The sequence below is a fragment of the Pleurodeles waltl genome, chromosome 2_1 (assembly GCF_031143425.1).
Source record: "Pleurodeles waltl isolate 20211129_DDA chromosome 2_1, aPleWal1.hap1.20221129, whole genome shotgun sequence".
Taxonomy (NCBI): Eukaryota; Metazoa; Chordata; class Amphibia; order Caudata; family Salamandridae; genus Pleurodeles; species Pleurodeles waltl.
In genome coordinates, this window is record NC_090438.1 from 457,345,216 (window position 1) to 457,370,433 (window position 25,218).

Here is a 25,218-nt window from a genome sequence, read left to right on the forward strand (position 1 = left end):
GAGTATATGGTCTGGGAGTCTGTCAAACACGAACTCCACAGCACCATAATGGCTACACTGAAAACTGGGAAGTTTGGTATCAAACTTCTCAGCACAATAAATGCACACTGATGCCAGTGTACATTTTATTGTAAAATACACCCCAGAGGGCACCTTAGAGGTGCCCCCTGAAACTTAACCGACTATCTGTGTAGGCTGACTAGTTTTAGCAGCCTGCCACGAACCGAGACATGTTGCTGGCCCCATGGGGAGAGTGCCTTTGTCACTCTGAGGCCAGTAACAAAGCCTGCACTGGGTGGAGATGCTAACACCTCTCCCAGGCAGGAATTGTCACACCTGGCGGTGAGCCTCAAAGGCTCACCTCCTTTGTGCCAACCCAGCAGGACACTCCAGCTAGTGGAGTTGCCCGCCCCCTCCGGCCAGGCCCCACTTTTGGCGGCAAGGCCGGAGAAAATAATGAGAATAACAAGGAGGAGTCTCTGGCCAGTCAGGACAGCCCCTAAGGTGTCCTGAGCTGAGGTGACTCTAACTTTTAGAAATCCTCCATCTTGCAGATGGAGGATTCCCCCAATAGGGTTAGGATTGTGACCCCCTCCCCTTGGGAGGAGGCACAAAGAGGGTGTACCCACCCTCAGGGCTAGTAGCCATTGGCTACTAACCCCCCAGACCTAAACACGCCCTTAAATTTAGTATTTAAGGGCTACCCTGAACCCTAGAAAATTAGATTCCTGCAACTACAAGAAGAAGGACTGCCCAGCTGAAAACCCCTGCAGCGGAAGACCAGAAGACGACAACTGCCTTGGCTCCAGAAACTCACCGGCCTGTCTCCTGCCTTCCAAAGATCCTGCTCCAGCGACGCCTTCCAAAGGGACCAGCGACCTCGACATCCTCTGAGGACTGCCCCTGCTTCGAAAAGACAAGAAACTCCCGAGGACAGCGGACCTGCTCCAAGAAAAGCTGCAACTTTGTTTCCAGCAGCTTTAAAGAACCCTGCAAGCTCCCCGCAAGAAGCGTGAGACTTGCAACACTGCACCCGGCGACCCCGACTCGGCTGGTGGAGATCCGACACCTCAGGAGGGACCCCAGGACTACTCTAATACTGTGAGTACCAAAACCTGTCCCCCCTGAGCCCCCACAGCGCCGCCTGCAGAGGGAATCCCGAGGCTTCCCCTGACCGCGACTCCTTGAACCTAAAGTCCCGACGCCTGGGAGAGACCCTGCATCCGCAGCCCCCAGGACCCGAAGGACCGGACTTTCACTTGAGAAGTGACCCCCAGGAGTCCCTCTCCCTTACCCAAGTGGAGGTTTCCCCGAGGAATCCCCCCCTTGCCTGCCTGCAGCGCTGAAGAGATCCCGAGATCTCTCATAGACTAACATTGCGAACCCGACGCCTGTTCCTACACTGCACCCGGCCGCCCCCGCGCTGCTGAGGGTGAAATTTCTGTGTGGACTTGTGTCCCCCCCGGTGCCCTACAAAACCCCCCTGGTCTGCCCTCCGAAGACGCGGGTACTTACCTGCAAGCAGACCGGAACCGGGGCACCCCCTTCTCTCCATTCTAGCCTATGTGTTTTGGGCACCACTTTGAACTCTGCACCTGACCGGCCCTGAGCTGCTGGTGTGGTGACTTTGGGGTTGCTCTGAACCCCCAACGGTGGGCTACCTTGGACCAAGAACTGAACCCTGTAAGCGTCTTACTTACCTGGTAAAACTAATCAAAACTTACCTCCCCTAGGAACTGTGAAAATTGCACTAAGTGTCCACTTTTAAAACAGCTATTTGTCAATAACTTGAAAAGTATACATGCAATTTTGATGATTTGAAGTTCCTAAAGTACTTACCTGCAATACCTTTCGAATGAGCTATTACATGTAGAATTTGAACCTGTGGTTCTTAAAATAAACTAAGAAAAGATATTTTTCTATATAAAAACCTATTGGCTGGATTGGTCTCTGAGTGTGTGTACCTCATTTATTGTCTATGTGTATGTACAACAAATGCTTAACACTACTCCTTGGATAAGCCTACTGCTCGACCACACTACCACAAAATAGAGCATTAGTATTATCTATTTTTACCACTATTTTACCTCTAAGGGGAACCCTTGGACTCTGTGCATGCTATTCCTTACTTTGAAATAGCACATACAGAGCCAACTTCCTACATTGGTGGATCAGCGGTGGGGTACAAGACTTTGCATTTGCTGGACTACTCAGCCAATACCTGATCACACGACAAATTCCAAAATTGTCATTAGAAATTGATTTTTGCAATTTGAAAAGTTTTCTAAATTCTTAAAAGACCTGCTAGGGCCTTGTGTTAGATCCTGTTTAGCATTTCTTTTAGAGTTTAAAAGTTTGTAAAAGTTTGAATTAGATTCTAGAACCAGTTTTAGTTTCTTAAAAAGTATTCCAACTTTTAGAAGCATAATGTCTAGCACAGATGTGAATGTTGTGGAACTCGACACCACACCTTACCTCCATCTACAGATGAGAGAGCTAAGGTCACTCTGTAAACTAAAGAAAATAGCAATGGGCCCCAAACCTACCAAAGTACAGCTCCAGGAGCTTTTGGCAGAGTTTGAAAAGGCCAACCCCTCTGAGGATGGCAACTCAGAGGATGAAGATAGTGACTTGGAGGGAAATTCCCCCCCTCCAGTCCTACTTAGGGAGAGCAGGGCTTCTCAAGCCCTGACTCCACAAATAATAGTCAGAGATGCTGGTTCCCTCACAGGAGGGACCAACAACTCTGAAATCACTGAGGATAACTCCAGTGAAGAGGACATCCAGTTAGCCAGGATGGCCAAAAGATTGGCTTTGGAAAGACAGATCCTAGCCATAGAGAGGGAAAGACAAGAGATGGGCCTAGGACCCATCAATGGTGGCAGCAACATAAATAGGGTCAGAGATTCTCCTGACATGTTGAAAATCCCCAAAGGGATTGTAACTAAATATGAAGATGGTGATGACATCACCAAATGGTTCACAGCTTTTGAGAGGGCTTGTGTAACCAGAAAAGTGAACAGATCTCACTGGGGTGCTCTCCTTTGGGAAATGTTCACAGGAAAGTGTAGGGATAGACTCCTCACACTCTCTGGACAAGATGCAGAATCTTATGACCTCATGAAGGGTACCCTGATTGAGGGCTTTGGATTCTCCACTGAGGAGTACAGGATTAGGTTCAGGGGGGCTCAAAAATCCTCGAGCCAGACCTGGGTTGACTTTGTTGACTACTCAGTGAAAACACTAGATGGTTGGATTCAAGGCAGTGGTGTAAGTAATTATGATGGGCTGTACAATTTATTTGTGAAAGAACACCTGTTAAGTAATTGTTTCAATGATAAACTGCATCAGCATCTGGTAGACCTAGGACCAATTTCTCCCCAAGAATTGGGAAAGAAGGCGGACCATTGGGTCAAGACAAGGGTGTCCAAGACTTCAACAGGGGGTGACCAAAAGAAAGGGGTCACAAAGACTCCCCAGCAGAAGGGTGATGAGACAACCAAAACTAAAAATAGTAAAGAGTCTTCTACAGGCCCCCAAAAACCTGCACAGGAGGGTGGGCCCAGAGCCTCTTCACAAAACAATGGGTACAAGGGTAAAAACTTTGATCCCAAAAAGGCCTGGTGTCATAGCTGTAAACAGCATGGACACCAAACTGGAGACAAGGCCTGTCCCAAGAAAGGTTCCACTCCAAACTCCCATCCAGGTAACACTGGTATGGCTAGTCTCCAAGTGGGATCAACAGTGTGCCCAGAGCAAATCAGGGTCCACACTGAAGCTACTCTAGTTTCTGAGGGTGGAGTGGATTTAGCCACACTAGCTGTCTGGCCGCCTAACATGCAAAAATACAGACAGCAACTCTTAATTAATGGGACTAGAATAGAGGGCCTGAGGGATACAGGTGCCAGTGTCACCATGGTGACAGAGAAACTGGTTTCCCCTGGCCAATACCTGACTGGAAAAACTTACACAGTCACCAACGCTGACAATCAGAGAAAAGTACATCCCATGGCAATGGTTACTTTAGAATGGGGAGGGGTCAATGGCCTGAAACAGGTGGTGGTCTCCTCAAATATCCCAGTGGACTGTCTGCTTGGAAATGACCTGGAGTCCTCAGCATGGGCTGAGGTAGAACTAAAAACCCATGCAGCCATGCTGGGTATCCCTGAACTGGTGTGTGTGAAAACAAGAGCACAATGCAAGGCACAGGGTGAAAAAGTAGAGCTGGAGTCTGGAAAAATGGCCCAGCCTACCAAGAGAACAGGAAAGTCAGTTGGGAAACCAACTGCAACACAGCAAAAGAAAGGGAACCTCTCTTCTCAGGAAGAAGTTCTGCCCTCTGAGGGAACTGAGCCTTTGGAGCTTGAACCTTACCAGGTTGAGCTCTTAGGCCCAGGGGGACCCTCCAGGGAGGAGCTGTGTAAGGGACAAGAAACCTGTCCCTCTCTTGAAGGCCTTAGGCAGCAAGCTGCTGAAGAGTCCAAAGGCAAGAAAAATGGAACGCATAGGGTCTATTGGGAAGATGGACTCCTGTACACTGAGGCCAGAGACCCCAAACCTGGTGCCACTAGGAGAGTGGTAGTGCCTCAGCTGTTCAGAGAGTTCATCCTAACATTGGCCCATGACATTCCCCTTGCTGGACATTTGGGACAAACCAAGACGTGGGAGAGGTTAGTCAACCACTTCTACTGGCCCAATATGTCCAACATGGTTAAGGAGTTTTGCCTCTCCTGCCCCACCTGTCAAGCCAGTGGTAAGACAGGTGGGCATCCAAAGGCCCCCCTCATTCCACTTCCAGTGGTGGGGGTTCCCTTTGAAAGAGTGGGTGTGGACATAGTTGGTCCACTGGAACCTCCCACAGCCTCAGGAAATATGTATATCCTGGTAGTAGTGGATCATGCTACCAGGTATCCTGAAGCTATTCCCCTTAGGTCGACTACTGCCCCTGCAGTAGCCAAGGCCCTCATTGGTATCTTTACCAGAGTGGGTTTCCCTAAGGAGGTGGTGTCTGACAGAGGTACCAACTTCATGTCAGCATACCTAAAGCACATGTGGAATGAGTGTGGAGTGACTTATAAATTCACTACACCTTACCATCCACAAACTAATGGCTTAGTTGAGAGATTCAACAAGACATTAAAAGGCATGATCATGGGGCTCCCAGAAAAACTCAAAAGGAGATGGGATGTCCTCCTGCCATGTCTGCTTTTCGCTTACAGGGAGGTACCACAGAAGGGAGTAGGGTTCTCACCCTTTGAACTTCTGTTTGGTCATCCTGTAAGGGGACCACTTGCCCTTGTTAAAGAAGGCTGGGAGAGACCTCTCCATGAGCCTAAACAGGACATAGTGGACTATGTACTTGGCCTTCGCTCTAGAATGGCAGAGTACATGGAAAAGGCAACCAAAAACCTTGAGGCCAGCCAACAGCTCCAGAAGTTTTGGTATGACCAAAAGGCTGCACTGGTTGAGTTCCAACCAGGGCAGAAAGTCTGGGTTCTGGAGCCTGTGGCTCCCAGGGCACTCCAGGACAAATGGAGTGGCCCTTACCCAGTACTAGAGAGGAAGAGTCAGGTCACCTACTTGGTGGACCTGGGCACAAGCAGGAGCCCCAAAAGGGTGATCCATGTAAACCGCCTTAAGCTCTTCCACGACAGGGCTGATGTCAATCTGTTGATGGTAACAGATGAGGATCAGGAGGCAGAGAGTGAACCTCTCCCTGATCTTCTGTCATCAGACCCAAAAGATGGTACAGTAGATGGAGTGATCTACTCAGACACCCTCTCTGGCCAACAACAAGCTGATTGTAGGAGAGTCCTACAACAGTTTCCTGAACTCTTCTCCTTAACCCCTGGTCAGACACACCTGTGTACCCATGATGTGGACACAGGAGACAGCATGCCTGTCAAGAACAAAATCTTTAGACAGTCTGACCATGTTAAGGAAAGCATCAAGGTGGAAGTCCACAAGATGCTGGAATTGGGAGTCATTGAGCGCTCTGACAGCCCCTGGGCTAGCCCAGTGGTCTTAGTCCCCAAACCTCACACCACAGATGGAAAGAAAGAGATGAGGTTTTGTGTGGACTACAGAGGGCTCAATTCTGTCACCAAGACAGATGCTCATCCAATTCCAAGAGCTGATGAGCTCATTGATAAATTAGGTGCTGCCAAATTCCTAAGTACCTTTGACTTGACAGCAGGGTACTGGCAAATAAAAATGGCACCTGGAGCAAAAGAAAAGACAGCATTCTCCACACCTGATGGGCATTATCAGTTTACTGTTATGCCCTTTGGTTTAAAGAATGCCCCTGCCACCTTCCAAAGGTTGGTGAATCAAGTCCTTGCTGGCTTGGAGTCCTTTAGCACAGCTTATCTTGATGATATTGCTGTCTTTAGCTCCACCTGGCAGGATCACCTGGTCCACCTGAGGAAGGTTTTGAAGGCTCTGCAATCTGCAGGCCTCTCTATCAAGGCATCCAAATGCCAGATAGGGCAGGGAACTGTGGTTTACTTGGGACACCTTGTAGGTGGAGGCCAAGTTCAGCCACTCCAACCCAAGATCCAGACCATTCTGGACTGGGTAGCTCCAAAAACCCAGACTCAAGTCAGGGCATTCCTTGGCTTGACTGGGTATTACAGGAGGTTTGTGAAGGGATATGGATCCATTGTGACAGCCCTCACTGAACTCACCTCCAAGAAAATGCCCAAGAAAGTAAACTGGACTGTGGACTGCCAACAGGCCTTTGACACCCTGAAACAAGCAATGTGCTCAGCACCAGTTCTCAAAGCTCCAGATTATTCTAAGCAGTTCATTGTGCAGACTGATGCCTCTGAACATGGGATAGGGGCAGTTTTGTCCCAAACAAATGATGATGGCCTTGACCAGCCTGTTGCTTTCATTAGCAGGAGGTTACTCCCCAGGGAGCAGCGTTGGAGTGCCATTGAGAGGGAGGCCTTTGCTGTGGTTTGGTCCCTGAAGAAGCTGAGACCATACCTCTTTGGGACTCACTTCCTAGTTCAAACTGACCACAGACCTCTCAAATGGCTGATGCAAATGAAAGGTGAAAATCCTAAACTGTTGAGGTGGTCCATCTCCCTACAGGGAATGGACTTTATAGTGGAACACAGACCTGGGACTGCCCATGCCAATGCAGATGGCCTTTCCAGGTTCTTCCACTTAGAAAATGAAGACTCTCTTGGGAAAGGTTAGTCTCATCCTCTTTCGTTTGGGGGGGGGTTGTGTAAGGAAATGCCTCCTTGGCATGGTTGCCCCCTGACTTTTTGCCTTTGCTGATGCTATGTTTACAATTGAAAGTGTGCTGAGGCCTGCTAACCAGGCCCCAGCACCAGTGTTCTTTCCCTAACCTGTACTTTTGTATCCACAATTGGCAGACCCTGGCATCCAGATAAGTCCCTTGTAACTGGTACTTCTAGTACCAAGGGCCCTGATGCCAAGGAAGGTCTCTAAGGGCTGCAGCATGTCTTATGCCACCCTGGAGACCTCTCACTCAGCACAGACACACTGCTTACCAGCTTGTGTGTGCTAGTGAGGACAAAACGAGTAAGTCGACATGGCACTCCCCTCAGGGTGCCATGCCAGCCTCTCACTGCCTATGCAGTATAGGTAAGACACCCCTCTAGCAGGCCTTACAGCCCTAAGGCAGGGTGCACTATACCATAGGTGAGGGTACCAATGCATGAGCATGGTACCCCTACAGTGTCTAAACAAAACCTTAGACATTGTAAGTGCAGGGTAGCCATAAGAGTATATGGTCTGGGAGTCTGTCAAACACGAACTCCACAGCACCATAATGGCTACACTGAAAACTGGGAAGTTTGGTATCAAACTTCTCAGCACAATAAATGCACACTGATGCCAGTGTACATTTTATTGTAAAATACACCCCAGAGGGCACCTTAGAGGTGCCCCCTGAAACTTAACCGACTATCTGTGTAGGCTGACTAGTTTTAGCAGCCTGCCACGAACCGAGACATGTTGCTGGCCCCATGGGGAGAGTGCCTTTGTCACTCTGAGGCCAGTAACAAAGCCTGCACTGGGTGGAGATGCTAACACCTCTCCCAGGCAGGAATTGTCACACCTGGCGGTGAGCCTCAAAGGCTCACCTCCTTTGTGCCAACCCAGCAGGACACTCCAGCTAGTGGAGTTGCCCGCCCCCTCCGGCCAGGCCCCACTTTTGGCGGCAAGGCCGGAGAAAATAATGAGAATAACAAGGAGGAGTCTCTGGCCAGTCAGGACAGCCCCTAAGGTGTCCTGAGCTGAGGTGACTCTAACTTTTAGAAATCCTCCATCTTGCAGATGGAGGATTCCCCCAATAGGGTTAGGATTGTGACCCCCTCCCCTTGGGAGGAGGCACAAAGAGGGTGTACCCACCCTCAGGGCTAGTAGCCATTGGCTACTAACCCCCCAGACCTAAACACGCCCTTAAATTTAGTATTTAAGGGCTACCCTGAACCCTAGAAAATTAGATTCCTGCAACTACAAGAAGAAGGACTGCCCAGCTGAAAACCCCTGCAGCGGAAGACCAGAAGACGACAACTGCCTTGGCTCCAGAAACTCACCGGCCTGTCTCCTGCCTTCCAAAGATCCTGCTCCAGCGACGCCTTCCAAAGGGACCAGCGACCTCGACATCCTCTGAGGACTGCCCCTGCTTCGAAAAGACAAGAAACTCCCGAGGACAGCGGACCTGCTCCAAGAAAAGCTGCAACTTTGTTTCCAGCAGCTTTAAAGAACCCTGCAAGCTCCCCGCAAGAAGCGTGAGACTTGCAACACTGCACCCGGCGACCCCGACTCGGCTGGTGGAGATCCGACACCTCAGGAGGGACCCCAGGACTACTCTAATACTGTGAGTACCAAAACCTGTCCCCCCTGAGCCCCCACAGCGCCGCCTGCAGAGGGAATCCCGAGGCTTCCCCTGACCGCGACTCCTTGAACCTAAAGTCCCGACGCCTGGGAGAGACCCTGCATCCGCAGCCCCCAGGACCCGAAGGACCGGACTTTCACTGGAGAAGTGACCCCCAGGAGTCCCTCTCCCTTACCCAAGTGGAGGTTTCCCCGAGGAATCCCCCCCTTGCCTGCCTGCGGCGCTGAAGAGATCCCGAGATCTCTCATAGACTAACATTGCGAACCCGACGCCTGTTCCTACACTGCACCCGGCCGCCCCCGCGCTGCTGAGGGTGAAATTTCTGTGTGGACTTGTGTCCCCCCCGGTGCCCTACAAAACCCCCCTGGTCTGCCCTCCGAAGACGCGGGTACTTACCTGCAAGCAGACCGGAACCGGGGCACCCCCTTCTCTCCATTCTAGCCTATGTGTTTTGGGCACCACTTTGAACTCTGCACCTGACCGGCCCTGAGCTGCTGGTGTGGTGACTTTGGGGTTGCTCTGAACCCCCAACGGTGGGCTACCTTGGACCAAGAACTGAACCCTGTAAGCGTCTTACTTACCTGGTAAAACTAATCAAAACTTACCTCCCCTAGGAACTGTGAAAATTGCACTAAGTGTCCACTTTTAAAACAGCTATTTGTCAATAACTTGAAAAGTATACATGCAATTTTGATGATTTGAAGTTCCTAAAGTACTTACCTGCAATACCTTTCGAATGAGCTATTACATGTAGAATTTGAACCTGTGGTTCTTAAAATAAACTAAGAAAAGATATTTTTCTATATAAAAACCTATTGGCTGGATTGGTCTCTGAGTGTGTGTACCTCATTTATTGTCTATGTGTATGTACAACAAATGCTTAACACTACTCCTTGGATAAGCCTACTGCTCGACCACACTACCACAAAATAGAGCATTAGTATTATCTATTTTTACCACTATTTTACCTCTAAGGGGAACCCTTGGACTCTGTGCATGCTATTCCTTACTTTGAAATAGCACATACAGAGCCAACTTCCTACACGGTGCCTATAGGTTTCAGTCCAATGGCAGGAGACGAGCCCCACAGTCTTCCAAGTTGGTCAGAAGGCAAGCAGGACCCATAGGAAGCCGTAGACCCCCACCACCTGTGAAGTAGAGCTTTTCGAGGTCCATGGGGACAGCAGACCCCACCAGCCGGTCGACTTTGTCTTGAGGTGCTTGTGGGTGCAAGGGAGATTCCTTTGTGCTTCCAGCTGCAGTCAGAGTCCTTGTGAGTCTGAAGGATGTACAGCCTTGGATGTTGCAGAATGCTTGCAGGATTCGAAGAAACAGCGTTGCAGTGGGGGCCTTCCCCCAGAAACAGACATGTTTCGGTTCAAAAGTAGACCAGCAGTGGTTGCAGAGGTCAGGAGCAGAAGATGCCTTGCAGAGTTCATTGGAGAGTCTTGCCTGACGAATCTGAGGACCCACCCGTGAGGTAGCTCCTTAAGGAACCCTAAGAGAGTGTTGGTCACTCTCTGAATTGACTTGCCTATCAGCGGGGGTCAGGGGCATCATCTACATGTCCTAACTAGTCTTAGGCTTTGAGGGGCCTCTGCCCATCTTGTTTCCAAGAAGCCAGGATCAAGTGGCCACCTGGCAGAACTCTGTGCACCTCCCTAGGGGAGGGGCCGGACGGGGGTGGGGGCACTCTCCTGTTTTATGTGTAGTTTTATGCCAGAGCGGGAACCAGGGGTTCCTGAGCTGGTGCAAACTAGATGATGCGAGGAGGGCACCAAACTTGCCCTTCAAAGCAGTCTGGTGGTGCTCAGAGGCCTCCCCAGCCCATAGACATCTAATATATACGGGAAGTGGTCACACCTCTCCCTTGCAGGAAATCCTTTATTCTGCCTTTCCGACATGAGCCAGGCTCGCCAGCAGGTGGGCAGAACAGTGTCTAGGGTCAGCAGCTGCATGGGCTGGCAGCTAGACCCTGTAAGGCAGCACAGGCAGAGCTGGTGGATCCTCTAAAGAACCCACACAGAACTTGGTATCATGCAGCTAGCACTGGAATCGTTATAGTTTCATGATTCCAACATGCCTGATACCAAACATGCCCAAGTTCGGAGAAGCTATTATGTAGTTGGACTGTTCGTGTTTACCAGTGTCCACTACATACCTTAAGATGATGGAGCACAGGGTCTATAGGGGGACCCTGCTCATGCAAGGGTACCCTCACACTTAGGGACATGCACCCTGCCCTAGGACTGGAGGGCCTACCAGAGGGGTGACTTACAGTGTCTAAGTGCTGTCACCAGGTGTAAGGAAATGCCACCTTTGCATGGTTACCCCCCTGACTTTTTGCCTTTGCTGATGCCAAGTTATGATTTGAAAGTGTGCTGATGCCTGCTAACCAGGCCCCAGCACCAGTATTCTTTCCCTAAACTGTACCTTTGTCTCCACAATTGGCACAACCCTTGCACCCAGGTAAGTCCTTTGTAACTGATACCAAGGACCCTGATGCCAGGGAAGGTCTCTAAGGGCTGCAGCATGTCTTATGCCACCCTAGGGACCCCTCACTCAGCACAGACACACTGCTTGCCAGCTTGTGTGTGCTGGTGGTGAGAAAACGAGTAAGTCGACATGGCCCTCCCCTCGGGTGCCATTCCAACCTCACACTGCCTGTGGCATAGGTAAATCACCCCTCTAGCAGGCCTTACAGCCCTAATGCAGGGTGCACTATACCACAGGTAAGGGCATAGGTGCATGAGCACTATGCCCCTACAGTGCCTAAGCAAAACCTTAGACATTGTAAGTGCAGGGTAGCCATAAGAGTATATGGTCTGGGAGTCTGTCATACACGAACTCCACAGCACCATAATGGCTACACTGAAAACTTGGGAAGTTTGGTATCAAACTTCTCAGCACAATAAATGTACACTGATGCCAGTGTGCATTTTATTGTGAAATACACCCAGAGGGCATCTTAGAGATGCCCCCTGAAAACATATCCGACTTCCAGTGTGAGCTGACTAGTTTTTGCCAACCTGCCACACACCAGACATGTTGCTGGCCACATGGGGAGAGTGCCTTTGTCACTCTGTGGCTAGTAACAAAGCCTGTACTGGGTGGAGGTGCTTCTCACCTCCCTCTGAGGCTCACCGCCAGGTGTTACAGTTCCTGCAAAGGCTCACCCTCTTTGTTACAGCGCCACAGGGCATCCCAACTAGTGGAGATGCCCACCACTTTTGGCAGCAAGGCCGGAGGAGATAATGAGAAAAACGAGGAGGAATCACTGGCCAGTCAGGACAACCCCTAAGGTGTCCTGAGCTGAGGTGACTGACTTTTAGAAATCCTCCATCTTGCAGATGGAGGATTCCCCCAATAGGATTAGGGATGTGCCCCCCTCCCCTCAGGGAGGAGACACAAAGAGGGTGTAGCCACCCTCAGGGTTAGTAGCCATTGGCTACTAACCCCCCAGACCTAAACACACCCCTAAATTGAGTATTTAGGGGCCCCCAGAACCTTGGAAGATAGATTCCTGCAACCTGAAGACGAAGAAGGACTGCTGACCTGAAGCCCTGCAGAGAAGACGGAGACACCTACAAAACCCCCCTGGTCTGCCCTCCGAAGTCGCGGGTACTTACCGGCTGGCAGACTGGAACCGGGGCACCCCTATTTTCATTGAAGCCTATGTGTTTTGGGCACCACTTTGACCTCTGCATCTGACCGGCCCTGAGCTGCTGGTGTGGTAACTTTGGGGTTGCCTTGAACCCCCAACGGTGGGCTACATTGGACCCAACTTTGAACCCTGTAAGTGTTTTACTTACCTGTGAACTTAACAATTACTTACCTCCCCCAGGAACTGTTGATTGTTGCACGGTGTCCACTTTTAAAATAGCTTATTGCCATTTTTGCCAAAACTGTACATGCTTTTGTGATAATTCAAAGTTCCTAAGTTACCGGAGTGAAATACCATTCATTTAAAGTATTGTTTGTAAATCTTGTACCTGTGGTTCTTAAAATAAACTAAGAAAATATATTTTTCTGTATAAAAACCTATTGGCCTGGAATTGTCTTTGAGTGTGTGTTCCTCATTTATTGCCTGTGTGTGTATAACAAATGCTTAACACTACCCTCTAATAAGCCTACTGCTCGACCACATTACCACAAAATAGAGCATTAGAATTATCTCTTTTTGCCACTATCTTACCTCTAAGGGGAACCCTAGGACTCTGTCCACACTATGTCTTACTTTGAAATAGTATATACAGAGCCAACTTCTTACACCAGGATATAAGACGAGCCTTATATCTGTGGTGAAAGGGTCCATGCACCATTTCAGGAAGGCTGCAGTGGCAGTCCTTCAGACAAAGTTTGTATGGGCTCCTATTGGGCACCCTGCTTTGAAATATCATCCCACAGATTTTAGCTACATTCAGTAGAGAATCAATGTGGAAAGTTCCTTCTTCTCAGTAGAACTTTCTGTTTTAAACCCATCCATGCGTGCAATTTTCAGCAGGTACCTTTTAAAAGCCTTGTTTGTTTGTGGCTCTATATACAAAAAAAAAGTCAGCTCTCATTGGGGGAGCTTTTGTTGCTTTCCAAAGGCAAGTATCTGTCTGTCTTCTGGAACCACTTTGCCACCGACATAAACTCCAAACTCCAGTTTTCTGTAATAAATTTGCCGGGTACTTCTGACAGTGGCTGCTAACATCATCCTGCTTCTATCCTATGATTGCATTCTATCCACGTAATGTGAGTGTGTGTATATTATTGGACTTGTCACTAAAGTAAAAACAAGTTACTCCCCTGTTTCAGGAACGCCTTTACTCTTGGTCCCACAATTCATTTACCCACCCATCTCTAGAGCCCCAATCCTGATGTAATATCCTCCAAGTGGTCAGTTGTTTAAAGAACTGATCAGCAAGGCAAGCAGTTTACACATAGGCCAAAACACTCCTGTGAGTAGGGACCTTTATAACCCCTATCTTATGATTAGTATTGCTTTTCCTGTACTGAGGTAGTTAACCATGCCTTTGCTATTGTACATGGATGGTTTTTAGAATTAAGGAGTATTAACGTAGTCCATTTGAGTTGACTATGCTTGAAAACTGATCTATCTCAATAATAATATATTTATTGGATATAGTCTCTTTGCATTGCATGTTCTCTCGATGAGTGAAATAATTTCTAAATAGTGGTTGTTACATTTTTTCCCATTTATTATTTTCCTGCAGAGGTTTCATGGGGCCACCGCCTCAGGGTCAGCCTATGCATCAAGCCCCCGGCCAAGACCACCGTGGTCCACCTCTTCATGAAATGAGAGGAGGGCCAATGGGTGAGCCCAGGCCAATGATGGGTGAGCCCAGGCCAATGATGGGTGAGCCCAGGCCAATGATGGGTGAGCCCAGACCAATGATGGGAGACAACCGGCCTATGATGGGCGACAACCGGCCTATGATGGGCGACAACCGGCCTATGATGGGCGACAACCGGCCTATGATGGGCGACAACCGGCCTATGATGGGCGACAACCGGCCTATGATGGGCGACAACCGGCCTATGATGGGCGACAACCGGCCTATGATGGGCGACAACCGGCCTATGATGGGCGACAACCGGCCAATGATGGGCGACAACCGGCCAATGATGGGCGACAACCGGCCAATGATGGGGGACAACCGGCCAATGATGGGGGACAACCGGCCAATGATGGGGGACAACCGGCCAATGATGGGAGACAACCGGCCAATGATGGGAGACAACCGGCCAATGATGGGAGATGGCAGAGGTCCTATGATGGATCGAGGAGTTCCTCCCATGGATAACCGAGGTAAACGCCTGTATGTAAGCAAGTGTTGAATAAGCATATGCGTAAGACTTCATGTTGAACAGAAATAATATGTAATTTTTGTTCAGTATTCTTTTTCATTGTGCTTTAGCTATAACTGTTTGGTCTGCGTAACTGTCTTTGTTGTCATAGTAGCTACCGCTAACTGGAGCCTTATTCTTTTGTTTTTGGATTTGTTTTGTTTTACTTAATATGTGTTCCTCAGTAGTGTTAATATTCAGCTTTGCTTCCCCATTTGATTCAAGAAGTTATAATTATCCCTCTTTATGTAGAGAGGATTTTGTCTCCAGTTCAAAAATAGTTCTCCTCTTCAAGTATTTAGCTGTAAAGATTTAATCCTGGAGAGACTGTAAACCGCGAAACCTGAAGGAAACTTGCTAGCCTTGTAGTTGAGGTATTAACTTTGAAAATCCTATGATTTATTCTCAAGTATCCATGCTCCTTCCCCTCCATGGGCACTCATGTTATAATTGGCACATATTGTTTCAGCTCTTAAATAAGCTTTTGATATGCATAATAGTCAACACATTTCAAAAGGGATGAAACTTGTGTGATTTAAGTATATGATATTGAAATACATACAGAGTAGTGCTCTAACTACTGCAGCACCAGGAGAGATGACTCACAACATACTGTTTCTCTAGCATTGGATCTTAAATAGATTCACATGCTTGAATCATTCCTCGTTGACAGACTTGGGAATCCCTGGTAATTCTAAACCGCAATAACTATTATTAAGATGGCCAGCAGCAGTGATTGTTTAGTTGCACATCCAGCGAATTTGAAATAACCCACAGTTCAGCTGATGAGGTGGGAATGTTGAGCACTGTAATACTCCCCAAGGCCATTATTGCTCAGATTCCTGATGCAGGTCGTCTGTGCTAAAGTCTCTGGTTATAACTTTGCTCTTTTGTATCTCAAAGCACAGTGACTGGATTATGACTTAAATTATGTCTTCCCTGGACTTCAAACAACTCCCTATTCAGCTTCAACAAGCCATGCGTTGTTCTGGGGTTAGGAAAGAACACCCGACCCAGGGGGAATATCTCCAGCTGCCATGGTGGCTGAGAAAGTCATCAGAATCTCTCTTAAAGTCCTATACAGATTGCAGACAAAAGAAGATTTTAATGGATGGTATATAGAATTAGTGCATTTATTGCCTCTGACATTCTCACTGTGACATATGCGAGAATTTCCCTTAAAAAAACCCAGACAGAAAAGGATGCAGACCCTGTATCTTTTTGAGAAGAAAAAACTTTCCCCCTCTAAAGGGAATGCTCCTCTTTTTCTGAGCATAATTCAGTGAAAAGTGCTCCTCCATTCACTTCCACGAAGGTGGTGTTAAAGAGGAAGCATGTGGAGCTCCCTCGCCTGGACTGTGCCTACATTTGCCCTTGTGAAGGGTAAAATTAAGCTTCCATCAGATGTCTGGTGTGAACAAAGATAGAGTAGCAGCCTGTGCAGAAAATCGTGTGCAAATCTAGCTCAGCTGACACTATGACAATTGTACCCGAAAATGTGATCAACAATGACTCATTGATTGCAAAAGAATAACAATCAATGGCCCCAGGTCGAGAAAAAGTCTTGCCGGCAAAAGTCCATCCCATCAGCGCCTAGAATAACCTGCCAAAACCACACAAACCTTCTTGGCAGTGAACCAGTCAACGATGAGTTCATCACCATTGACCTTGTACTCCTTATTCTGTTCTTGTTTATATAGTCTCAGCAATAGTCCTGGGTAGCTGTGGCACAGGGGATTTAGGCTTAATCAAAGGAACCGAAACAGTTAATAAGCAAGAAATGCAAGACAATAAAAATCCTACACCAACTTAGAAAATTAGAATATATTTTTGTCTTTAAAAGGGCACCAAATAGATAAAAATCTTCTGAGCAGAAGCAGAGATTTTTTTTTAAAGGTGCAATAAGTCACTGTATTTCAGTTTTTTTTAAATATAATAAATAATTGCATGTTACCTAGTAGTTTCAGGTAAATGAGCTAAAATAGTTCCTAAAGCTCTCTTGGATGGGCCACAGGGGATCACTTAGGTCCAGGGAGACACTTTACTGTCAGGTTCAGCAGTCTCCGGGTCAATACTGTGGTTTTATCTTTTATCACAGTCCACAAAGAAGTGGTCTTGATGCTGTGAATGCAGAATGCGGAGGATGTGGTGAGTCTTTCTGTGGCCACTCTGGTCCATGAGCATCAGCTTCTGGCCTCACAACCCTATCTCTCAAGATGCAGCAGTGGAGTCCAGCGCAGTTCTAGTTGTTACTGGTCTCCTAGTTCCAGCGATCTAAGCTGTTACTTGCAGATAAGTAAATCTTTTCAGGTCCAGGGTTCTCTGCCTTCTCTTACTGGTCCTACGATGTTAGGGGCACCTCGTGACAGTCAGGACTTGGCCTCCCGGGCTGCATTGTGACATCCAGTGGCAGGCACGCATTCCTAGGCAGTTGGGCTCTCAAGAGTGCAGGCATCTTAAGCTTTTGTATTCTTTGTGCTTAATAGAAGGCTAGCCACCTAGCCCTTGGAGCCACTTATTTTGTCCTGGTGCTAGTGGCGCTTCTTCCACAAGTGGAAACAGCAGTCACAGTCCTCTCTTCAGGTCCCTCAAGTTCAGCAGATGCAGCCCAGTCTTTGGTGCAGCCTCTCTTTGCTGGGACCAGGGAGGAGCAGAACAGTCCTACTTCTGTCTTCTTTCAAGTACAGTAGTGATCTGAGGACTGTGTGCCAGGGGTGCCACTTTTATGTCAATTTTGTGTTTGTGTTAGGGGAGCACTCAGTAACTGTATGAAGCTGGCCCTTTTGTGGTATGTGAATACCGTGTAAAGGGTCAGAGGGCCCCCAGTGAGTGAACGGGCCTTACTGTGCAAACCCAAAGGCTCTATTTAGGGGTAGTGTGGTCGAGCAGCCTTAGGCTTAACACAGAGGAGAGCAAGATATCTACAAATACACACTGTTGTCAGTAGATGAGACACATGTTTAAGAAGGAGAGCTACACCAATTTAGAGAAATAGTATCTTTATGTATGTTTAGGCATCAGAGAAAAATCGTTCAAGTAAGTATGTTTTTAAATATGAATTGTCCTATTGCAGTAAAAAAAAAGTTCTACAGACAAGTAGAGTACAGCGCCTCACAAGTTCAATCTCCTGGGGTTAAGATGAGTAGTCGGCAAGGTCCAAGGTAACACCCACAGTACACCCTCAGCGTCACCGGGGTGGCCGAGTGCAGACTGCAAAACAGCATTGGGTACCCAATTCGTTCCCATGGAGATCGGAGGCAGTTGAGTGGGGCCTGCACAAAGAGGCTGCAGGTGTCAGAGTGAAGGTTGCAGGGGGGAAGCCCACAATGGATCTTGTCTCTGGATTGGCTGGGATCCAGGTTGGTGAGGCTGGCCCACTGCAACACAGACTAGGAGGCTCCGGTGCCGTGTGCTGTCCATCTGTGGTTTTGGCAGACCAGCGATTCTTGGATGCGTACAAGGATGCAGGGGAGCAGCTCCGTTACTCCATGGGAGTTCCATAGTGCTGGGGTGAAGGCTGGCAACCTTACCAGGCTTTTGGAAGTTTCAGCAGCTGGTGGACAAGGTGGCTTTGGCACGATTGTCGAAGTTGGCAGACAGGCTGGCAGGGTTGATGCTGAGTCACCTGTTTTCAGTTCTCGCTTTTGTGTCTCTGGGGTGTATTTATTCTTCAGTTCAGTGGGATCTGTCTCTCTGGTGCCAGGGGCTCCCCTAGATACTGAATTTAGGGGCATGAGGGGTGTGTAGGGTAGTAGCCAATGGACTACTGGCCCTTGGGTCACCTCGCCCCTTATATGACCACTTCCTGTGGGAAGTGGGCTTAACCCTGTCCCAAAATCACTACGTATGCCATCACAAAGATGACTACTTCTGAAATCTATTGTCCACCTCTCAGCAGCCCACCTCTTAGGGGTGGTACTAGCCTGGAGGTGGCACGCCTACCTGACTAGCTAATTTTCCCACCTGTCCAGGTGCTAAATGACCTCTGGACAGAGGAGTGACTTTGTCTGCTGTAAGGGGATCCAAATTTGCATTTCAAAGGCTGCAGCCCTTCGACGCTTGCCATCTTAAGAAGGTTAATCAGCAGATCAGCCTGTGGGAGGGGGTGTTACACCCTCTGCTCTGCCAGACTTTTGTTCTGGGCCGGCTGAGAGCAGATGGCTGTCACCCTAGGGGTCCAGAAAGGTGTCTTGGGTGGTAGGCTGGTAGAAACCAGTCAGTGAGCACACCAGAGGCTGCTAGGTTTCCATGTGGCAAATCTAAGGTGCCTTCGGGGTGTATGTTTCGGTAAATCCAACACTGGCTTCATTGTGGGCTCACGAAACATTCCTATCTTCATCAAAGCCATCCTGTAGCTGTGGAACTCTTATTGACCAGTGTCCATCACATACATTTAAAATGGCTACCCTGGTCACGTACTGTGTCTGAGTTTTGACAAAGACATAGCAGGGGCATATCTGCTCGTGCAGATATGACCTTACATGTAATATAATGCACCCTGCCTTTGGACTGTAATGCCTGCTAGAGGGTTGACTTACATATATTGCTTGCAGTCGTAGGGGGCAAGGCACACCAGCTGTATGCCATGAAGTGTTTTCACTTTTGTATGAACCAAGACACGCAGCCTGAAAAGGAATGTTTCAACTTGACAAAATGGTATATTTTGCCATGCGGGGTTGGCAGTTATTAAGCTGCTTTACTGGGCTGCAGTGGCAGGCTTAGAATCACGTTTTGACTTTGTCACTGTAGTGGGTGCCTTTTTGTGGGAAATTGGCTCTGTATATACTATCTCAAAGTGAGAGATAGTGTGCACAGAGTCCAAGGGTTCCCCTTAGAGGTAAGATAGTAGCAACATTTATAATTCTAATGCTCTATTTTGTGGTAGTGTGGTCGAGCAGTAGGCTTAGCAGAGGGTAGTGTTAAGCATTTGTTGTACACACACAGGCAATAAATGAGGAACACACACTCAAAGACAATTCAAGGCCAATAGGTTTTTATGTTGAAAAATATATTTTCTTAGTTTATTTTAAGAACCACGGGTTCAAGATTTGTAGTAAACACTTTAAATGCAAGGCACTTCACTTAGAAACTTTAGGAACTTTGAATTAAAGCAATATCATATACAGTCTTTGTAAAAATGGCAGTAAGCTATTTTCAAAGTGGACACAGTGCAAAAATCAACAGTTCCTGGGGAGGTAAGTAAAGGTTAGATTAGGAGGTAAGTAAAAAAAATTACAAGTCTCAGTCCTGGGGCATAGGCAGCCCACCGTGGGGGGTTCAAGGCAACCCCAAAGTTACCACATCAGCAGCTCAGGGTTGGTCAGGCGCAGAGGTCAAAGAGGTGCCCAAAACACATATGAGAACAGGGGTGCTCTGGTTCCAGTCTGCCAGCAGGTAAGTAACTGCGTCCTCGGGGGCAGACCAGGGGGGTTTTGTAGAGCACTGGGGGGGGGCACCAGTAGGCACACAAAACACACCCTCAGTGGCACAGGGGCGGCCGGGTGCAGTGTGCAAAGCAGGCGTCTGGTTTTAGGTAGAAAACAATGGATGGACCCAGGGGTCACTCTAGCGGTGCAGGCAGGCACAGGGGGGACTTCTCGGGACAGCCGCCACCTGGGCAAGGCAGAGGGTCGTCTGGGGGTCACTCCTATACTGAGGTTAGGTTCCTTCAGGTCCTGGGGGCTGCGGGTGCAGTGTTGGTTCCAGGCGTCGGGTCCCTTGTTACAGGCAGTCGCAGTCGGGGGAGTTCTGGATTTCCTCTGCAGGCGTCACTGTGGGGGCTTAGGGGGGTCGTCTCTGGCTACTCACAGGCTTGCAGTCGCCGGGGAGTCCTCCCTGTAGTGTTGGTTTTCTGCAGGTCGAGCCAGGGGCGTCGGTGCAGAGTGGAAAGTCTTGCACTTCCGGCGGGAAACGTGAATTCTTTAAAGTTGTTTCTTTGTTGTAAGAAAGTTGCAGATTGTTGAACAGGGCCGCTGTTCATGGGAGTTTCTTGGTCCTTAGTTGCAGGGCAGTCCTCTGAGGCTTCAGAGGTCGCTGGTCCCTGTTGGATGTGTTGCTGTTGCAGTTTTCTTCGAATTTGGGAGAGAGGCCGGTAGGGCTGGGGCCCAAGCAGTTGTTGTATCCGTCTTCACTGCAGGGCTTAAGGTCCACTGCAGGGCTTTAGGTCAGCAGTCCTTCTTCTGGTTAAGGTTGCAGTCATCTAGTTTCCTAGCCTTTAGGGGGGGCCTAAATACTGAATTTAGGGGGGTGTTTAGGTCTGGGAGGGCAGTGGCCAATGGCTACTGTCCTTGAGGGTGGCTACATTCTCTTTGGGCCTCCTCCCTGTGGGGAGGGGGGCCCTTCCCTAATCCTATTGGGGGAATCCTCCATCCACAAGATGGAGGATTTCTAAAAGTAAGGGTCACCTCAGCTCAGGACACCTTAGGGGCTGTCCTGACTGGTGGGTGACTCCTCCTTTGTTTTCCTAATTATCTCCTCCAGCCTTGCTGCCAAAAGTGAGGGCAGTGGCCAGAGGGGCGGGCATCTCCACTAGCTGGGATGCCCTGTGGCACTGTAACAAAGGGGGTGAGCCTTTGAGGTTCACCGCCAGGTGTTACAGTTCCTGCAGGGGGAGGTGAGAAGCACCTCCACCCAGTACAGGCTTTGTTCCTGGCCACAGAGTGACAAAGGCACTCTCCCCATTTGGCCAGCAACATGTATGGTGTGTGGCAGGCTGGCAGAAACTAGTCAGCCTACACTGGAAGTCGGGTATGTTTTCAGGGGGCATCTCTAAGATGCCCTCTGGGTGTAGTTTACAATAAATTGCACACTGGCATCAGTGTGCATTTATTGTGCTGAGAAGTTTGATACCAAACTTCCCAGTTTTCAGCTGTGGAGTTCGTGTTTGATAAACTCCCAGTCCATATACTCTTATGGCTACCCTGCACTTACAATGTCTAAGGCTTTGCTTAGACACTGTAGGGGCATAATGCTCATGCACCTATACCCTCATCTGTGGTGTAGTGCACCCTGCATTAGGGCTGTAAGGCCTGGTGGAGGGGTGACTTCCCTATGCCACAGGCAGTGTGAGGTTGGCATGGCACTCTGAGGGGAGTGCCATGTCGACTTAGTAATTTTCTCCCCACCAGCACACACAAGCTGTGAAGCAGTGTGCATGTGCTAAGTGAGGGGTCCCCAGGGTGGCATAAGACATGCTGCAGCCCTTAGAGACCTTCCCTGGCATCAGGGCCCTTGGTACCAGGGGTACCAGTTACAAGGGACTTACCTGAGTGCCAGGGTTGTGCCAATTGTGGAGACAGAGGTACAATTTAGGGAGAGAACACTGGTGCTGGGGCCTGGTTAGCAGGGCCCCAGCACACTTTCAAGTCATAACTTAGCATCAGCAAAGGCAAAAAGTCAGGGACTAACCGTGCCAAGGAGGCATTTCCTTGCACTCTCTTTCCTCTTCTTCCCCGCCATCTGCCACCTTGAACATAGTCATGTTTGCCCTATCATGGAATGGTATGAGCTGGTTCACATGGATCATCACCCTGTGAGGTGTCTGGGGTTGCGTAGGTCTACCATGTAAGTGACCTCTGATTTTCTTTTCCAGTACCTGGTATAGGGTTCGTTTAACTTTTTCCTGGAGGGCTCTAGGAGCCTTTAACTCAAGCAACCATATCTTCTGACCTGGCTGGAATTCAACCAAGGTAGCTTTCTGACTTTACCACGGATTCAGAATTTCCTGGCTGGTCTCCAGATTATTTGCCTTTCTCATATACTCTGCATTCGAGATCGCGGGCCTAGTACATGGTCCACAACATCTTGCTTGAGCTTCTCGAGAGATCTTTCCCAGTCTTCTCTAACCAAGCTCAGAGGACCTCTCATAGGCTGTCTAGACAAAAGCTCAAAGGGGTTGAAGCCCACTTCTTTTTGTGGAGCCTCCCTGTTGGCATATAGTAGGCATGGTAAGAGTATATTCTATCTCCTTTTTTTGTCAAGCAAACCCATGATCACCACTTTCATAGTTTTATTGAATCTCTTAACCATTTGTCTGGGGGCTGACAGGGGACGGTGATATTGTAAGTCACACCACATTTGTTCTACACAACTTTTAGGTATGCAGTTGTAAAGTTGGTACCCCTATCTGAAATGACGTCCTTAAGGAATCCTACTTTGGTGAAGATGCCAAGAAGAGCTTTAGCTACAGCAGGAGCAGTGACTGTCGTAAAGGGAATGGCTTCTGGATATCTGGTGGATTGGTTTACTACCACCAAAATAAATCTGTTTCCAGAGTGTAAGGAAATGCCTCCTTGGCATGGTTACCCCCTGACTTTTTGCCTTTGCTGATGCTATGTTTTGAATTGAAAGTGTGCTGAGGCCTGCTAACCAGGCCCCAGCACCAGTGTTCTTTCCCTAACCTGTACTTTTGATTCCACAATTGGCACACCCTGGCATCCAGATAAGTCCCTTGTAACTGGTACCTCTGGTACCAAGGGCCCTGATGCCAGGGAAGGTCTCTAAGGGCTGCAGCATGTATTATGCCACCCTAGAGACCCCTCACTCAGCACAGACACACTGCTTACCAGCTTGTGTGTGCTAGTGAGAACAAAATGAGTAAGTCGACATGGCACTCCCCTCAGGGTGCCATGCCAGCCTCTCACTGCCTATGCAGTATAGGTAAGACACCCCTCTAGCAGGCCTTACAGCCCTAAGGCAGGGTGCACTATACCATAGTTGAGGGTACCAGTGCATGAGCACTGTGCCCCTACAGTGTCTAAGCAAAACCTTAGACATTGTAAGTGCAGGGTAGCCATAAGAGTATATGGTCTGGGAGTCTGTTTTACACGAACTCCACAGCACCATAATGGCTACACTGAAAACTGGGAAGTTTGGTATCAAACTTCTCAGCACAATAAATGCACACTGATGCCAGTGTACATTTTATTGTAAACTACACCCCAGAGGGCACCTTAGAGGTGCCCCCTGAAACTTAACCGACTGTCTGTGTAGGCTGACTAGTTCCAGCAGCCTGCCACACTAGAGACATGTTGCTGGCCCCATGAGGAGAGTGCCTTTGTCACTCTGAGGCCAGTAACAAAGCCTGCACTGGGTGGAGATGCTAACACCTCCCCCAGGCAGGAGCTGTAACACCTGGCGGTGAGCCTCAAAGGCTCACCCCTTTGTCACAGCACCGCAGGACACTCCAGCTAGTGGAGTTGCCCGCCCCCTCCGGCCCCGGCCCCCACTTTTGGTGGCAAGGCCGGAGAAAATAATGAGAATAACAAGGAGGAGTCACTGGCCAGTCAGGACAGCCCCTAAGGTGTCCTGAGCTGAGGTGACTCTAACTTTTAGAAATCCTCCATCTTGCAGATGGAGGATTCCCCCAATAGGGATAGGAATGTGACCCCCTCCCCTTGGGAGGAGGCACAAAGAGGGTGTACCCACCCTCAGGGCTAGTAGCCATTGGCTACTAACCCCCAGACCTAAACACGCCCTTAAATTTAGTATTTAAGGGCTTCCCTGAACCTAAAGATTTAGATTCCTGCAACAACAACAAGAAGGACTGCCTAGCTGAAAACCCCTGCAGAGGAAGACCAGAAGACAACAACTGCCTTGGCTCCAGAAACTCACCGGCCTGTCTCCTGCCTTCCAAAGAACTCTGCTCCAGCGACGCCTTCCAAAGGGACCAGCGACCTCTGAATCCTCTGAGGACTGCCCTGCTTCGACTACGACAAGAAACTCCCGAGGACAGCGGACCTGCTCCAAAAAGACTGCAACTTTATCCAAAGGAGCAGCTTTAAAGAACCCTGCAATCTCCCCGCAAGAAGCGTGAGACTTGCAACACTGCACCCGGCGACCCCGACTCGGCTGGTGGAGAACCAACACCTCAGGGAGGACCCCCGGACTACTCTACGACTGTGAGTACCAAAACCTGTCCCCCCTGAGCCCCCACAGCGCAGCCTGCAGAGGGAATCCCGAGGCTTCCCCTGACCGCGACTCTCTGAAACCTAAGTCCCGACGCCTGGAAAAGACCCTGCACCCGCAGCCCCCAGGACCTGAAGGACCGGACTTTCACTGCAGAAGTGACCCCCAGGAGTCCCTCTCCCTTGCCCAAGTGGAGGTTTCCCCGAGGAAGCCCCCCCTTGCCTGCCTGCAGCGCTGAAGAGATCCCTTGATCTCTCATTGACTTCCATTGCGAACCCGACGCTTGTTCTAGCACTGCACCCGGCCGCCCCCGCGCCGCTGAGGGTGAAATTTCTGTGTGGGCTTGTGTCCCCCCCGGTGCCCTACAAAACCCCCCTGGTCTGCCCTCCGAAGACGCGGGTACTTACCTGCTGGCAGACTGGAACCGGGGCACCCCCTTCTCTCCATTGAAGCCTATGCGTTTTGGGCACCACTTTGAACTCTGCACCTGACCGGCCCTGAGCTGCTGGTGTGGTAACTTTGGGGTTGCTCTGAACCCCCAACGGTGGGCTACCTTGGACCAAGAACTGAACCCTGTA

General features: G+C 49.2%; 1 protein-coding gene across 6 annotated transcripts in view; it reads left to right on the forward strand.

The window, feature by feature from the left end:
- The window catches only part of CSTF2 (cleavage stimulation factor subunit 2), a 348,937-nt gene that overhangs the window by 246,961 nt on the left and 76,758 nt on the right, over positions 1-25,218 (forward strand). For all 6 annotated transcript variants that reach the window (XM_069213200.1, XM_069213209.1, XM_069213218.1 and 3 more), the window contains one exon: positions 14,101-14,696. In XM_069213200.1, the coding sequence (XP_069069301.1) occupies positions 14,101-14,696 (596 nt within the window). The remainder of the gene's footprint in view (positions 1-14,100; positions 14,697-25,218) is intronic.